General features: G+C 38.9%; 2 protein-coding genes across 2 annotated transcripts; both read right to left on the bottom strand.

The window, feature by feature from the left end:
- Nucleotides 1-3931, bottom strand: LOC131524032 (extracellular calcium-sensing receptor). The gene is made up of 6 exons (XM_058750756.1): nt 3586-3931; nt 3108-3396; nt 1765-2580; nt 1421-1645; nt 985-1108; nt 1-899 (listed from the first exon to the last, which is right to left on the bottom strand). The coding sequence occupies exons 1-6, from the start codon at nt 3810-3812 to the stop codon at nt 1-3; spliced, it is 2580 nt and encodes an 859-aa protein (XP_058606739.1). The 5' UTR covers nt 3813-3931.
- A 263-nt stretch (nt 3932-4194) lies between these two features.
- LOC131524033 (extracellular calcium-sensing receptor-like) lies at nt 4195-8166 on the bottom strand. Its single transcript, XM_058750757.1, has 6 exons — nt 7967-8166; nt 7531-7819; nt 6564-7373; nt 6190-6414; nt 5223-5346; nt 4195-5116 (listed from the first exon to the last, which is right to left on the bottom strand). Exons 1-6 carry the CDS (start codon nt 8164-8166, stop codon nt 4215-4217), a joined length of 2550 nt encoding a protein of 849 aa, XP_058606740.1. The 3' UTR covers nt 4195-4214.
- Between the last annotated feature and the right edge of the window lie 10085 nt (nt 8167-18251).

Here is an 18251-nt window from a genome sequence, read left to right on the forward strand (position 1 = left end):
TTATTTGTCTTTTCCCATTAGATGCTGTTTGGTGTTTTTCTGCGGCTTTAGCAAAATTATATAAACCTTGGGGGTGAACAAGCAGAAGAGGAGACCAAAACTAGAAGCTAAAATGGCAAAAATTTCCACAGCAGTTGTAAATTTACCAGGTGAACTGACATATGCAGGTACAAATGCCAGCCACACTGCACAAAATATAAGCATGCTGAAGGTGATGTATTTGGCCTCATTAAAATTGCCTGGCAACTTCCGGGCCAGAAAAGCCAGAAAAAAGCAGACACAAGCCAAGAGGCCAATATATCCCAACACACACCAGAAGGCCAGATCAGAGCCCACACCGCAATCCAGTATGATCTTGGACTGTTGATATTTAGTGTTTCTATAGGGGAAAGGAGGGGATGCTACAAGCCAGGCGGTACATATGACCACCTGGACCAGAGTGCAGCAGAAGATGATTATTCTCTGTTGTGTGGGGCCCAACCATTTCATTATATTGTTTCCAGGTCGGGTAGCTGTGAAAGCCGCCAGCACCACTAAAGTCTTGCCAAGGATGCAGGAGATGCAGAGAGAGAAAGTAATGCTGAAGGCAGTGTGTCGCAGCATGCAGGACCAGGGTGTGGGTTCCCCAATAAACACCAAAGCACAGAGAAAGCATAGAGTCAGCGATAACAAAATGAAAAAACTGAGTTCTGAGTTATTTATGCGTACTACAGGAGTGTTTCTGTAATAGAGAAATACAGCAAACACAGCTAAAGTTAGGCACGCCCCAACTAAAGCTATTACTGTTAGGGTCAATCCCATTGCATCATGGGACAGAAATTCGACCACTTTTGGAATACACACTGTTCCATCAGCATTTGACCAGTAATCTTCAGAACAGGCCATACACTCTACTGAATCTAAAGAGAGAGAAAGACTATAAAAATGAGGATGAAGATCACTTTTCATAAGATTTATTGCTGAATTATTGAATTTGTTCTCAACCTGTCTTATTACTGATTTTGCCACTGTCACATGGTACACAGTCAAAGCAGCACAAAGGCTGGCCACGACGGACAGCTTTCCTGAATCCTGGAGCACAGCTGTTGCTGCACACAGACACCAGCACCTGCTTACCCAACATATCCACATAAATTAGAAGTGTATATTAGTGTATATTTCAGGTCAAAAGCAGAAATAATTATTGACAAGAAACAAACTAGATAGTATGAAACTAACCAAAATGAATTAATGAGCATGTGACATACTTTGGCATAGACTGAAAAAGGATTACAATCGCCTTTTGTGTTTCCTTTCCATAGATAGAACTGCTATCTTCAGATGAACAATTCTTTATTTAAGACACTTACCTCCATTTGACCCTACAGAACTTCAGAACATGGAATCTCATGTACTGAAATACACTGTGAGAACAGCTTGCCTCAGTCTGATGGCCGGGCCACATGATAGCCTTCTCCTGGATGACCAGTTCTTGGCCAGATTCTTGTGCACCGTCAAACATGCCCACATTAACAAACTCAATATTTCCAGCTGAGCCCCTCTGCCAGTTTATGAGGTCATAAGATGGAATAGAATCGCCTTTCATGTCAAACTTCACTGTCTCTCCTGAAATAGTGAATGACACCTCTTGGAGATACTGCTGTAACTGTGAAATATTGCGTTGAAGAGATAAAAACAAGATGGTTTGTTTACAATGGTTCAAGTCATAACCTTGTACACAGTTACTTTAACATTAAACATTTAAGCACTCCTTATTTTGAGTACCTGCCATGGGTAGACATTAAGCAAGTTTGCACATGTGGAGTTACTAAATGGCCCTTTTCCAGGTGTACAGTGAATAAGATTATGCAGGGAATAAGCTATGGCATACACTCCTTTATAAACATTGTAGGAAATGCGGGGGCTGGAAGTGTTAAAATAGGCAGAGTGCTGCACCCTTAGAGTCTCCTTCCCTGTGCAGGAGGGCAGATGACTATTCAAGCTGGAACTGGAGGGGGAGCAGCCATATAAAGCCCCCCATAGCTCATGAGCCAGAGGATTTGAGGGGTACCTTTCTGGGTTGACTGTTGTGAGATATTCTCTTAACCCAGGGATTTGGCCCTGTCGTATACCAAATCCTATGGTCCCTCCCAAGAAAGGGTAATATTCACTTCCTGTGAACACTGAGGCTGTAACCCATGCCTCACTAGCAATCCACTGTATCCCAGTCACATTCTGTTCCATGTAGTCTCTCAAGAAGGGTGTGAGCTCCCCTTCAGCTGAGAACACCACTACCACCCGAGCAGTGGAATGGTTCATGACACGAATGATTTCAAGTGCTCTTTGACGCTCGTATAAGAGAGGAATCATCTCCTGATAAGCAACACATATTCCTGTACCCTCCAGCTCCTTCAGTAAACCCTGAAGAGCAAAGCGACCATACTCGTGATCTCCTCGTATCACTCCTACCCAGGTCCACTTAAAATGCAGCAGGAGTTTTGCAATGGCCTTTACTTGATAGGCATCACTAGGGATGACTCTGAAGAATGTGGGGAATTCTCGCCTGTCACTCAAACAGGCACAGGATGAAAAATAACTGATCTGTCAAGAAAAAAGGAAAATAATTCAGTAACAAGAATATTATTTAATCTTAGGTTTTAGTGCACAGGTTTTACTGTCAGTCGATAAGGCTGTTAGACTGAGAAGACTGTCCATTACTGGAAAAATAAAAAATACACACACGCACACACACAGACACAGACACACACACACGTTTGTTTTGCTATCTTATTGAGGACTTTGCATAGACTTCCAATGATTTTCTATCAGGTTATTTTCTATCCCCTAACCCAACCCCTACCCCTAAATTTACACAGAAACATGTGCAGAACACTAGACCTACATAAAAAAATAAAATAAAAAATAATATATATATATATATATATATATATTAGCTGATTTATAAGACTTTTTAACTAATGAAGACCAGTCAAATATCCTCACTAGTGGGTTATCATGATCTTTCACTATATAAGTGAGGACATTTTGTCCTCAAAAGTATAGTTAAACCAGTACACAGCATAATGCACTTAAATTAAAAAAAAAAAAAGGTTTCACTTTAGACTCACCATTGGTATCCCGAAAGGCCTCAAAATTCTTGAAACTACAATAGACTGAGCTGACCCAGATTCTCCGATGATAGCAAGCAGTGGACCAGCACCTTCACACATAGGACCATTTTCCTCATTTGGCCCATTTAGAACAGCTACTGCTGATCTCTGCCCTGTCAGAGGGTATGCACATGAGTCAAATATTTTGTAACCCAGACTGTAGTTGGGCAGGAGATCGGCTCGCTTGTTTATTTCCTCTACAGCAAGTTTCATAGTAAGAGCCCAGCGGAAAGCTCTCGGATCAAATCTACAGATGAAGAAAACAGAGGTAAGGACATAAAGGGCATTCAAACTTAAACAAGTTGTACACAGGTTTACATATTTCTAGCAAGACTTTCAAGATGTTTATATTCAAGATGTTCTCTATGCAGCTGAAAAAATAAATAAGTAAATACAAAAAATAAATTCAATGAATTAATTAAACTGTGTTACTCACCCATTGCATTTGACTGGCCCCGGTTTGTAAGTACAGTTAAGGTCTGGCATTTCTTGATTGTAGTGCAATGGAAAAATACCACCTATTATATAATCTCCATTTGCCATGAGGCCTGGCTCAAAGTTATTTTGCAGGACGCATTTTGAAGCATGTCCAGGAGTGAGTGTACTGAGATGATGAATCAGAAGCCATGGGAGCAGGATAGTCATGCTCTCTAATACCTGCATCCCTTAGCATGACTACAGTGGGTAAGACACCCTGTTATATATACCAGACACAGGTCTCAATGCATCTCATTATGCGTCGCACCCATATGTCATCAGTCGGATTCAAAATACTCATATGTATAAACATGCTTTATTAATATGCTTCCTTTTTACAACATTAGCAAGACCCATGGCCATACATATTGTATTCATTAGAAAGACAAAAAATTGTTTTAGTGTAATGCAGTGTATGTTAGTTTTAGCATAAGAATTTATACAGGCTGATTGTTTGCTCTATATCTCTATATGAACATATCACATTAGAGTAAACATAGCATGTTATATTAGATGAGCTTTGTTAATTTAAACTATATTCTTGTATTTTTTTTTTTTTTTAATTCAATATCCCAAACACCTTATATATCATTTAATAACTTTTCCCATGAGATGTTGCTTGGTGTTCTTCTCAGGCTTCAGTAAAATAATGTAACATTTGGGGGCAAATAAGCAGAGAAGGAGGCCAAAACTTGAAGCTAAAATAGCAAAAATCTCCACAGCAGTTGTAAATTTACCAGGTTGGCTGACATATGCAGGTACAAATGCCAGCCACACTGCACAAAATATAAGCATGCTAAAGGTGATGTATTTGGCCTCATTAAAATTGCCTGGCAACTTCCGGGCCAGAAAAGCCAGAAAAAAGCAGACACAGGCCAAAAGTCCTATATATCCCAACACACACCAGAAGGCCAGATCAGAGCCCACGCTGCAATCCAGGATGATCTTGGACTGTTGATATTTAGTGTTTCTATAGGGGAAAGGAGGGGATATTGTAAGCCAAGCAGTACATATGACCACCTGGACCAGAGTGCAGCAGAAGATGATTATTCTCTGCTGCGTGGGGCCCAACCATTTCATTATATTGTTTCCAGGTCGGGTAGCTGTGAAAGCCGCCAACACCACTAAAGTCTTGCCCAGGATGCAGGAGATGCAGAGAGAGAAAGTGACGCTGAAGGCAGTGTGTCGCAGCATGCAGGACCAGGATGTGGGTTCCCCAATAAACACCAAAGCGCATAGAAAACACAGAGTCAAGGACAGCAGGATGAAGAAACTGAGTTCTGAGTTATTCACACGGACTATAGGGGTTCCTCTGTTGTACAAAAATATCAACAAAACTGTGATAGTCAGAAAGGCTCCGACAACAGCTATCACAGTCAGGGTGATACCCATTGCATCATGGGAGAGAAACTCAACAACTTTTGGGACACACGCTGTTCCGTTTGCATTGGACCAGTAGTCTTCAGGGCAAGGCATACAATCTATTGAATCTATGAAAACAAACAACAAAAAAACAAACAAATAATAATAATAATAATAATAATGACAACACATGTCAATGCATTTAAAGTTACATTAATGAGAGTATAAACAAACCTGTCTGATTACTGATCTTGCCACTCTCACATGGAACACAGTCAAAGCAGCACAGAGGTTGCCCACGACGGGCAGCAGTCCTGAATCCTGGGGCACAGCTATTACTGCACACAGAGACAGGTACCTATGAAAATAAAGTGTACAGCAAAAGATAGAAATAACTGACTTAAAACCATTTTTAGCTGGTGAAAATACTAGTGTTCTGATCATTTTGGACACGGTGTCCAAAATGATCAGAACACTAGTATTTTCACCAGCTAAAAATGGTTTTAAGTCAGTTATTTCTATCTTTTGCTGTAGTGTGTCAGTAGGAAATATCAGTTTACATTTCCAAACATTCATTTTGCCATTAATTGTAATAATCCAGTGAGATATTTGTTTGCACAAGGAGTCTGACGACAGCCAGTGCTCCACACAGAGATCTGATCTGATCATCATCCAGTCTGTCTGGAATGACATGAAGAAACAGAACAAACTGAGACAGACTGAATCCAGAAGAAACCTACCTGCAAAGCTACAGTACTATTAAAAGTTTTAGGCACTTGAGTAATAAAAATCTGTAAAATGAGGATGCTGTCAAAAATAATGTCATCCTTTGTCAACATTTCATCCTTTGCGTTTAAAGCAGCTTTTGCCCTAGGGGCTCTTGCGCATAGTTTTTCAGGTAGCTTTGGAAATGTAAACTGATATTTCCTACTGACACACTACAGCAAAAGCTAGAAATAACTGACTTAAAACCTTTTTTTTAGCTGGTGAAAATACTAGTGTTCTACAAATGTTGGCCACCACTGTGTGTCTGTATATATATATATATATATATATATATGTGTGTGTGTGTGTGTGTGTGTGTGTGTGTGTGTGTGTGTGTTTGTATTTATATTAACAGGGGCACAAGGACTATATACTATGGTGTCAGTTGTATTATTAGAACAACAGATGGCACTGCAGTGCACAGTCAACACCTTGCCTTGTTATGTTGGTTAGACCACATAATGGCCTGCTCCTCAATCACCAGTTCTCTCCCGGAATGCTGAGCACCATCATAGAGGCCTACTTTAACAAATTGAATATCTCCACTTGTGTGTCTTTGCCAGTTTATCAAATCATAATATGGAACTGAGTCACCATTATTATCAAATTTAACATTTTCTCCAGCTATTGAGAAGGAAACATCCTCAAGGTAATTTTGAAGCTTTGGAATATGTTTTAAAAAATAGAGAAACAGAGACACAGTTACATTTGCAATTAAAAAAGGTAACTTCATTTGAAAATTTTTCAAGACGAATATTTGAACATTTAATATAATTAGGCAGTTTCAATAAGACCATAAAACAATTTTACCTGCCATGGAAAGACATTGTTGAGGTTTGCACATGAGAAATTATCAAATGGTCCATTTTCAGGTTTACAGTGAATGAGATTATGTAGAGAATGAGCAAAGGCATACACTGCTTTATATACATTGTAGGCCACACGAGGGCTGGATGTGTTCATGTAGGCAGAGTGTTCTTGTCTGAGAGTTTCCTTTCCTGTGCAGGAGGGCAAATGACTGTTCAAGCTGGATGTGGAGGGGGAACAACCATAGAGAGCCTCCCACAACTCCTGAACTTGAGGGTTAGAAGGGTACCTTTCTGGGGTCACCGTTTTGAGGTAATTCTGAAGACCTGGGATGTGGCCTTGACGTATTGCAAACCCAATTGTGCCATCTAAGAATGGATATGTTTCTGCTAATATTGAAGCTGTAACCCAAGCCTCACTTGCAATCCATTGAATTCCTGTGATATTTTGAGTCACAAATTCTCTTAAGAAAGGATAAAATTCCCCTTCTACTGAAAAAACAACAACCACCTTAGCTGTGGATTCCTTCATTACTTTAAGAATCTTTAAGACACGTTCCTGAGTATAGTCTTTAGGGATCATTTCATGATAGGCCAAACAAATGTTAGTATTTTCAATTTCCCGCTTTAAGCCTTGTAAAGCAAACCTGCCATAGTCATGATCTTCAGTCACCACACCAATCCATGTCCAGTCAAACCGCTTTAAGAGTTGTGCAATAGCTTTGACCTGGTAATCATCATTGGGAACCACTCTGAAAAATGTTGGGAATTGCTTCCGATCACTTAAACAAGAGCAGGTTGAGAAGTAACTTATCTATAAAACAGAAAATAAAACTCCTCCATAAAATTGCATCAAAATAATGTATATACATTTTAATTTTCTATGTTTCTAAGATACAGAACAATAACATGCTATCAGAATGGTTAAGGTAAAGAAGAAGAAGAAGAAAAAGAGAATGAAAAACAGTCACCATGGGTATTTGGAAGGGTTGCACAGTTCTGGAGAGAACAATGGACTGTGAGGATCCAGATTCCCCAATTAATCCTAATAAGGGGCCAGCCCCAGAGCACATAGAACTTTGAACAACATCCTCTCCATTCAGTACTGCCAGGATTGCTTTCTGAGCAGTCACAGGAGTAGAGCAAGAGTCAAAAATTCTGTAAGACAGTGTATGATTTGACAGGATGTCTTTTCTGTTGTTTATCTCCTCCACTGCAAGTTTCATAGAGAGAGCCCAGCGGAAAGCTCTTGGATCAAACCTGCATTTAAATTCACAAAAATAGCTTTGTAAAATTGCTTAGAACATTGGTTGGACATCTTATAATATAGCAAATGGAACAACAATTAAAAAGTCTATAAAATATTAAACTGCACATAAATTATTTGAAAATAACAAATGTCCTTACCCTCGACACTGTGCTGCTAAAGGTCTCTTTATGTAGTCTGTTGGAGGAAGCTCTACTCTATAATGTAAAGGAAAAATTCCTCCTATTGTGAAGTCTCCACTAGTCATGAACACTGGCAGATCAAAGTCATCCTGTGGCGAGCAGTTAAAAGTAACAGCTGCACTGGAAAGGTGAAATAAAGAGACAAAAATATAAATCATTGTTCTGTCAAGCTCTACAAAAAAAGAGCTAAGAGGTGTTTCTATCTCCCAAGGTTTTATATAGTTACTCATCTTGCATATCATTATGTATGACTTCCTCTTGGGTCATGTGAAGTGTAATAGCACCCAAGATGCAGCAAAGAAATGAATATGTAAAATCTAATTTAAATACTATCCCTCATCAACCATTAAACCTACTCTATGTAACTTTTTTCTTCAAAATTAAACAAATTTAAATAATAAGCAAACACATGAAAATTTTGTGTAAATTTTCATTTGTTTAACCCCATATTACAGTGTCAAGCCTAAAATTATTTTTGTTTTTGTCGGGAGAAATTTCCCAGGAAATTGAGTACTTTCATGATTTTTTCTGTGAGTGTTTATGTCAAATCCGTAAATAAAAAAATATCAAGTCTTCTATATGCAGTTCAAGTATCCTACCCACAACAACTGAATCTGAAACCGAAAATAATTTGCAAGCATAAAGGGGCAAGCATCAGTACCTGTAATTAAACATGAATTCACATTTGCAAAGCGTCACATTTGCTGTGCATTGACTAGGTTAAGAACAAAAAGGGTTTATGTTGGTAACAATGCAAATGTCTAAACCAATTGTTGTGTTCTACACTATTTGCCTATAAATATCCTTGCCAAGTTTTAGTTTCCATCGTTATCTGATATGAATATCAATTGTTATGAATCTAATATAATTGCCATTTTTAATGCTATTTTAAAACACTGGATTTCAAAAATTCAAAAGAACAATGGCATTGCCATAAGTCCGGTCCCTGGTGTTCCTCCCACATGCCATTAGAAGGCTCCATCACCTTTTCCTCCTTTTTTTGATTGTTTTCTTCCTGCCCTGACATTCACCTGTTTTTTGGATTGCTCTTTTGCCTTACCTCTGCCATTTTGTTTTGCTGGTGTTTGACCCTGCTTGTTTTTGACTATGCTCTTTATTAAAGCTGCATTTGGATCCCATTTCTTTTGTCTCATTCACTGTTAATAAAATAAAAATAAATTTTTAGAAAGCGCTAGGTCAGAAATGTTTTATACCTGTTACTGTGACCAAGTTTACACCTGTGTGTGTATGTATGATTGGATGAGTCATCACTAAATACAGTGCAAATAGGGTCATTTTTTTTTTATCAGATCACTGACACCACAAAAGGTGATGCATGTAGAAATGCATGCAGAAATCCATGTTACCACTTTGCATGTGTAATGTAAATGCTTATGCATTCTAAATATGTCCCGGACCACAGTAAAGAAACATCTACTCACCATCCATTCACCTAACACATGATAGTACTATGATGCGTTATAAAAGAGTACCAAAACAAGCATTTCAAACTTTGTTGTGTTGTACAAAAAAATTAAAATAAAAAATACAAATATATAGTGGACATTGCGGCTGCCATCCATCATCCATTTTATTTGCTTTCTTTTCTGCTCAGTTATAATCTGCATATTTGGTTAGTTCATTTTATTTGTGAAAATCATCACTCCTCGAAAATGATGTTGGGTTTGATGAAATAAGTGGGTAGGGTCATGACAAAACAAAATCCAGTGACAGGAGCAGATTTGTAAAAAGTACTCAAAAATTTTACTCAAGTGAAAGTAAAGATACTCAGGGAAAATTTTATTCAATTAAAGTATCTGGGCAAAAACATACTTGAGTAAAAGTAAAAAAGTACAACTTTAAATTGTACTCAAATATTAAAAAAGAAGACATACAGAAGTTTGGTTAAAGGGAGAAAATTAAACAAAATTCAATGGCACAGGTCAAACACATATATCGAAACACACACACACACACACAAAATTGCAGGGAAAGGGATTAAAAGGAAACTCCATCCTTGCCACCCTCATGCCATCCCGTGTATATATATACAGGTTTTTCAATTCAAATTTATTTGTATAGCACTTTTCACGATACAAATCGTTGCAAAGGAGCTTTGCAGAAAATTTAAGTTTCTACATCATGCAGTTAGTTAAATTATATATATATATATATATATATGACTTTCATTTATCAGATGAACACAAACTAAGATATAAATTATCTAAACTAAATCATCTTTCTTCGTATAACAAGGGACGTCCAAAAATGACACTTCAAAAACTACACAAAGTGAATATGACAGTAAACTCATACAACCCCTGTTAATGAATCGGTGTCTTAAGTGAAACGATAGGCATATGTAAGGAAATTACAAATACTAATATTTTAAACTTGACCGTCGAGTTCACTTTGTGTGGTTTCTGAAGTGATTCTGTCCCCTTGCATTATACAGACTAAAAATATTTGCTTGTGTTCATCTTAAGAAAGAAAGTAATAACATCTGGGACGACATGAGAATCTTAATTTTTTTGGTGAACTATCACTTATAATAACAATGTGATGCATAGGTTAGAAACATATTCCAGACAGAATGCAAGAATGAGTCAGAGAATTAAAACATACAACATTAACGTTTTGAAAGGCCACTTTTTTTTGTTGTCTATGTCACTGTCTAAAAGGATAATTAATCTTGTAATTGTTTATTTGGGGCAGGAAATGGTGCTACATAATTATTTGCGACTAATTATATGAATTAATGACCAAATCATGTAATTATTAAGAAAAATATATATATTAATTGAGAGTCCAAATTCCTACTCAATGCGTCATATAATTACATATTATTAATACAACTTATCCACTACCTGGTAAGAACATCACTAAACATGAATTATAAATAAGTAAACTTAAAATGTTCATTTAAACACTTTTTTTGAGATTTGATTTTATCACTGATTTTATTTGCACTCAATCTTGTGCAGTCAGCCAATAAATTACATGACTAATGGCTCTATCAAAACAAAGAATAATGAATAAACTTTTTTGGGGGAAAACGCAACTTTGCTACCTCAACATGCTTCCTCAGATTTGCTGGTGAACTTTTGAACCCAGACATTGACCTGATGAAAGTCATAACTTAAGTATAACTGTGTGTGTGCTTGATGGGTGAAAACAATGATCATTGGTTCTCACGTCAAGCACGCACGTTTGAGCTTCCGTTTCCCATATAACCCACCGGCAACTATAGTTGCCGCAGGTTATAGTTGTCATTTTCCTTTTGTAAGTATTTTTCTAGATGTTATCCATATTTTATGTCTCAGTGACATGCAAGCAAATAACCAAATAAAGGTATTCACTTCCTTCCTGTCACATGAGGCTGTCAACTTCCTACCCCTACTTCAGGGAACCATGGCAAAGGCAAACCCTCCCAAAGAAAGATAATTTTCATGTTACTAATAAATATTTTTTGTTGACGTATATATCTACATAATCATGAAGGTCTCTAGAACCATCCAAACAAAACAAATCTTACAAGAAATCTATAGTTTTTTTGTATACTGCCGGTGGGCAAATGACTTGTAAGTACATATAACATATATCATGGGGAAATGGGGGTATACTGTTGCTAGCATCATGCTACTCATGTTACCTTCTTGTTAAAAACATGTTAGCATCATGCTAGCAACATGCTAACTTCATGTTAACAACATGTTAATCATATTAGTATGTTGTTAGCATCATGCTAATCACATTAACAGCTTGTTTAAAACATGTTAACATCATGCTAGCAACATGCTAATCATGCTAATTTTGTTTTAACATCTTACTTGTGTTAACATGTTGTTAGCATAATGCTAACATGATTGGGGTTACTATTAGTGCCTATATAGTTAGCATTATAGGTAGGGTAGAGTGGAGGGCCCTTAAGGACTGTATTTTTGTTCTGTGAAACAAAAGTTAAATGTGTTCAGAAAAGGTATCATAGTTTTAGTGACAATTACATATATTATAAACAATGTATGAAAAATGTCCAGAGTTTTTTATGTTATTAGAATTTTAACAAAAATTTAATTTGTACCAAAATGCCCCCCAATCTGACAAAGCAATTTGCTTTAAACATTTAGCCTACCGCAAAATCAGAGTACAGGCAGTTTTAGCTTAAAATGAAAAAGAATATAATCAATAATTATGAATTATAAAATTATAATAGCCTATTTGAAACATTTTGTTAGCTGATGCTAACTGGCTAGCTAACTAGTTACCCGATGTTAACTTGAGGTAATTTTTAAATATAAAATCAAAATATTTTTATTCAACCAACTTGTTAAAATACATTTGATGGAAAAACAAAGGATTTGATGTTCAGAACAGAATAACTACAGTAATTGCCCATTGCCCCCTGGGGGCGTTTTACCCCACTGACTATGTTTGAGAAAAAAAAATTATGTCATTCTGAAAATATAATTATATTTTTAATAAATAACATGTACTCCCTATCTACAGGCTCAGTTGTTCTCATATCATATATACATGTGATGTTCTATAAAACAACAAGCTTTAAAACACTTTTTTATTTCTTACTGCTGAAAATTAGATAATTTATTGTGAAATCAATTTTCTCTCAGGTACATCACCAGTGTAAGCTTCATAGTGAATAATTCTACTTAACTTTTGTCAGTGTAGTCCATAGTTACAATAGAAAATTATCTTGATTTTATCTTGTGGTTATTTTGGGAAAAACAGTAGGGGGGTGTTTTACCCCACTCTACCCTATGTTATGGCCACTGTAGTGACGAGGTTGGTCACGGCAAGCACCACTCACATTTTCTTCAAGAAGATGTGTACATTTCAATGTACGTATCTATTTATTTTTATTTATTTTTATTTAACTTTTTCGTTGATACACAATGCCCCGATGGGGCAGCTTAATGGCTGCACTTTGTTCTGCACTGTGTTCCACAACTTTAAGACAAATTTGTTGTTTGTTGGGTTGTCATATTCAAGAGATTATAAGCTAGATGCAGCTTTTTTGGGTTCGCATCAAATGTTCTTAGACTTTTATACATAATATATTTGTTTATGAATAAAGATTGGTCTTTTGAAAGCAGTTATTTTGAGTTAGATTCCAAATGTTCTCCTCCTATTCAAAGTTTACATTGAGGGGTAAATACAACATATTTGCCCACGGGCAACTAGTAGTTATAGTGTATAGTTCAAATACAATTTTCAAGAAAAAAAAACAAGAACCTGGGGAAAATAAATGCAGAACATGTTCACATAGGACACTATTAACATGACTATATGCATGAAACGATTCAGAAAAATTTGGGCATGAATGGGTTAATGTGCATAAGATAAAATACACTGAACAAAATTATAAACGCAACACTTTTGTTTTTGCCCCCATTTTTCATGAGCTAAACTCAAAGATCTAAGACTTTTTCTATGTACACAAAAGGCCTATTTCTTTCAAATATTGTTTACAAATCTGTCTAAATCTGTGTTAGTGAGCACTTCTCCTTTGCCGAGATAATCCATCCACCTCACAGGTGTGGCATATTAACATGCTGATTAGACAGCATGATTATTGCACAGGTGTGCCTTAGGCTGGCCACAATAAATGGCCACTCTAAAATGTGCAGTTTTACTGAATTGGGGGGGTCCGAAAACCAGTCAGTATCTGGTGTGACCACCATTTGCCTCATGCAATGCAACACATCTCCTTCTCATAGAGTTGATCAGGTTGTTGATTGTGGCCTGTGGAATGTTGGTCCACTCCTCTTCAATGGTTGTGCGAAGTTGCTGGATATTGGCAGGAACTGGAACACGCTGTCGTATACGCCAATCCAGAGCATCCCAAACATGCTCAATGGGTGACATGTCCGGTGAGTATGCTGGCCATGCAAGAACTGGGATGTTTTCAGCTTCCAGGAATTGTGTACAGATCCTTGCAACATGGGTCTGTGCATTATATTATGGTACTCAAAATAAAGTTTTAGACAGATTGCAGATGGTCCAAAATGCATCTGCAAGATTGCTCACTGGCACGCGTAAATTAGATCACATTACCCCGGTGTTAAAAGCATTGCATTGGTTGCCCATTTCTCTTAGGATTAACTATAAAATCTTATTATTTGTTTTTAAATCGCTACATGGTTTAGCTCCGTCTTATATTGCTGATCTAATCAAGGAACAAAGGACAACGAGATCGTTACGATCCCAATCACAGAAACTTCTTGTTGTTCCTCGGTCTAAGCTGAAATCTAGAGGGGATCGTGCGTTTGCGGTCGCCGCACCTAAATTATTGAACAGCTTGCCGCTTTATATTAGGGATGTACCGACACTTGGTCAGTTTAAGAGCCATTTAAAAACATACCTTTTTATGATAGCGTTCGATCTAAGATAAGTGCGAAGGTTGTTAGTGTTATATATGGTTTTTCTGATCTTATTTAAAATGTATTATGATTGTTTTAAGGTATCTGCTATAGTATTCATTTAGATGGATATGATCCCTTTTAAATGTTGTCTCCTGTTCATTGTGTTACTGTTTGTACAGCACTATGGTCAACCTTGTTGTTTTATTCAGTGCTTTAGAAATAAACTTGAATTTGAATTTGAATTTGAATTATCATGCTGCAACATGATGTGATGGTCGTGGATGAATGGCACAACAATGGGCCTCAGGATCTCGTCACGGTATCTCTGTGCATTCAAAATGCCATCAATAAAATGCACCTGTGTTCGTTGTCCATAACATAAGCCTGCCCATACCATAACCCCACCGCCACCATGGGCCACTCGATCCACAGCGTTTACATCAGCAAACCACTCCCACACGACGCCATACACACTGTCTGCCATCTGCCCTGTACAGTGAAAACCGGGATTCATCCGTGAAGAGAACACCTCTCCAAAGTGCCAGACGCCATCTAATGTGAGCATTTGCCCACTCAAGTCAGTTACGATGACGAACTGCAGTCAGGTCGAGACCCTGATGTGCTGTGTGATAAAACTGCAAATTTTAGAGTGGCCTTTTATTGTGGCCAGCCTAAGGCACACCTGTGCAATAATCATGCTGTCTAATCAGCATCTTGATATGCCACACCTGTGAGGTGGATGGATTATCTCGGCAAAGGAGAAGTGCTCACTAACACAGATTTAGACAGATTTGTGAACAATATTTGAGAGAAATAGGCCTTTTGTGTACATAGAAAAAGTCTTAGAACTCAAAAGTTCAGCTCATGAAAAATGGGGGCAAAAACAAAAGTGTTGCATTTATAATTTTGTTCAGTGTAAAAATGTAAATGTACTTTTTAAATTGAAATTAAATTTGAAGGGGTAAAAAGTACTGTTTTTTTCTTCAGAAATGTAATCAAGTAAAAGTACAAGTAGTCAGTTTAAATTGTACTTGAATAAAGTAAAAATCCCCCAAAATAATACTTAAGTACAGTAATCAAGTAAAATTACTCAAGTATTTTACACCTCTGAACAGGAGATGTATTTAAAGTGCACATTAAAATCAGGTGGAAATGACAATGTGGTTTGGCTGACCACCTGTGATTGGATCACTGAAAACACATCTTTATTCCAGGTGTAATAGACGAGAGAGACAGCAAAAATGTGCAGTCTTGAGAGTTCTCCAGGAACAAGATTGGAAACCACTGATCTAGCTCATTTAGGGCCTTCCAAGCCCAATCCTGCCATGGAGTCAATCCTTGAGGTTCCTCCATAGCTCCTGTGTGTACTTCCCTAGCCAATGTTACTGTGAGAGCCACAGTTTACAGCCAGTGAGTGCCAGCCTCAGACTAAAATCCAAAAAAATAAATAAAAAATCCAAAATATACCTCTAGGAAACTAGAAGTGGAACTTTCTTTGATATGTTGAACACAGGTCTCTATGTAGGTCTCTATGTAATATCCACATTCAAAATTTGAAATGAAAAATAAACAGGCTTTATTTAAATTAAAAAACATTTTGCAAGAAGGGAATACCAGTGTTATATGTATATATTCCATTGAACTATAACAAAAATACACAAAACAAGTGTCTTCTGTAAAAAAGAAATAAAAACAATAAATAAAAGTCAGTTTACCTCTTAATTCTCAAATATTTTGTCTAAATAAACATTTTTGAGACTTTTGCTTGTATTTATTTTTTTATTTTTATTATTATTATTATTTTTACATGTGGTTGAAGTGTCCAAATACTTTTGAATGCACCATAATATTAAGAACACACAAAGTTTTCTAAAGACCCAAATTGCAATTTGTAAACATGTACTTTATTATATATACATACGTATATTAAAGAACATTCTATATTTGTTATATGTTGACCTAGTTTCCTTAGTTCCCCCGATTAGTTCATTAGCTCCACACCTGTTTCTGTTTCCCCTTGATTGCGTTTAGTATTTAAAGTCTGTGTTCATCTTTGTTTCTTTGTCTGCTATTATTTATTTGATCTACTTGTTTGCTACCCCTCGCTCCTGGATTATTTCTGTTTCTTGTGTGAATTCTCATTAAAAGACTTTGTTTTGTTGATACTCCCTCGTCGTGCGCTTTATTAGTATTAACACGTAACTGAATAGCAGACCTTAAAGTGAGTTATTTTAGCTGCGTTTTTCTTTGTTTATTTTTACATTTTTTTGGTCCTCTCCCGGAATGGATCTGCCTGCCGTCCTGTGCCTGGAGCAGATGGACCGTTCGCTGGAGGACCATACCAGGGACTTTCTCGATCTGGCATGCCTTACCCACTTCCCCGACCCCTCGCTCTGCGTCTTCTACATCTCCAGCTTGAGCAGTCGGTGTAAGGCACGCCTGCCAGTGAACGGTCCCAAGGAGGATTTTGCCGCTTGTGTGGAGTGGGTGCTGGAGAATAATGGACTGTATTTCTCTGTCTGCCCCTCAGAGGAGGATATCTCCAGCCCCACTCCCGAACCAGAGACCAGCCAGCCGTCACCCCGCTACACGGAGCTACTGCCTGAGCCCACTGCAGACGGAGTGCCTGAGCCCGCTGCGACTGAGCCCATCATCGCCACAGAGCCTGAGCCTCAAACATCGTCTGACCAAGTGCGTGAGCCAGCAACATCGTCCATCCTCGAGGGAGTTTTGGTGGTGTTCGAGGGCTTGGAGAGAAGCCCCGCACACACTCCCGCGACTGAGGGTGAGCTGCATCTGGTTTCTGGGAGCTATATAGAGGAACTAATGGACATCTTCAAGATGGACCTTATAGACTGGTTTGGAGAAGTAATAACCTGTGCTCCTGAATCTCCTGCGTCTGCGCTGGTTCCGTCCAGCCCTGAACCTCCTGCGTCTCCGCTGGTTCAGTCCAACCTTGAATCTCCTGCGTCTCCGCTGGTTCCGTCCAGCTCATGTCCTCATGTGTTCCCTCCCAACCTCCCTCTACCGCCTCCTTTTAAACCAGCTAGTTCCTCACCTCCATTTCCGCTGATGCCTGTCAGTCCCTCAGCTCACCCTCAGTCAGCGCCTACCATGCGCTCTGTTCCGCCGCCTCGGGACTTCCAGTCTCCAGCTCCGCCCAGACATGCGGATCCCCTGTCTACACTTCCAGCCTCCAAGCCTTGGACCACACTTCGGTCCTCAGACCCATCGGCTCCGCCTCGGCTCCTAGCTCCCTCGTCTCCACCGTGGCCCGTCATCCCACTGGCTCCACCGGGCTCCCTCGTCCCTCCGGCTCCGCCTTGGTCAGTCGTTGACCATCCGCCACCTCGGGACTCCACTCCTCTGGCTTTGCCTCATCACTCCATCCCTCCGGCTCTGTCAGGCTCCCCCTTCCCTCCAGCTCCACCTTCAGCCTCAGTCGCACCGGCTCCACCGCGGTCTTCCGGATCCCCGCCTCTGCCTCAGTCGCCTGAGCCTTCAGCTCTGCCTTGGCCCTCCGGATCCTCAGTTTCGCCCCGGCACTCCGTCTGCTCAGTTCCACCTGGGTCTCCACCTCCAGCAGCTGAGTCTCCGTCAGTAGGTCCCCTGGTGTCGTCGGTCCCTTTTCCACCATGGCTCCTCCCGCCGTCAACTCCACTGCGGGCCGCCAACCTGGCTGGCCTCTGGATTACCACCTGCTCCACGCCCACCTCCAGAACCCCCACCCTCCTTCTTCTGTTGAACTGCTTTTGTCCCCGCGCCGTTACGGGAGGGGGCGAAATGTTATGTTGACCTTGTTTCCTTAGTTCCCCTGATTAGTTAATTAGCTCCACACCTGTTTCTGTTTCCCCTTGATTGCA

Source organism: Onychostoma macrolepis, chromosome 18 (genome assembly GCF_012432095.1).
Source record: "Onychostoma macrolepis isolate SWU-2019 chromosome 18, ASM1243209v1, whole genome shotgun sequence".
Classification (NCBI taxonomy): domain Eukaryota; kingdom Metazoa; phylum Chordata; class Actinopteri; order Cypriniformes; family Cyprinidae; genus Onychostoma; species Onychostoma macrolepis.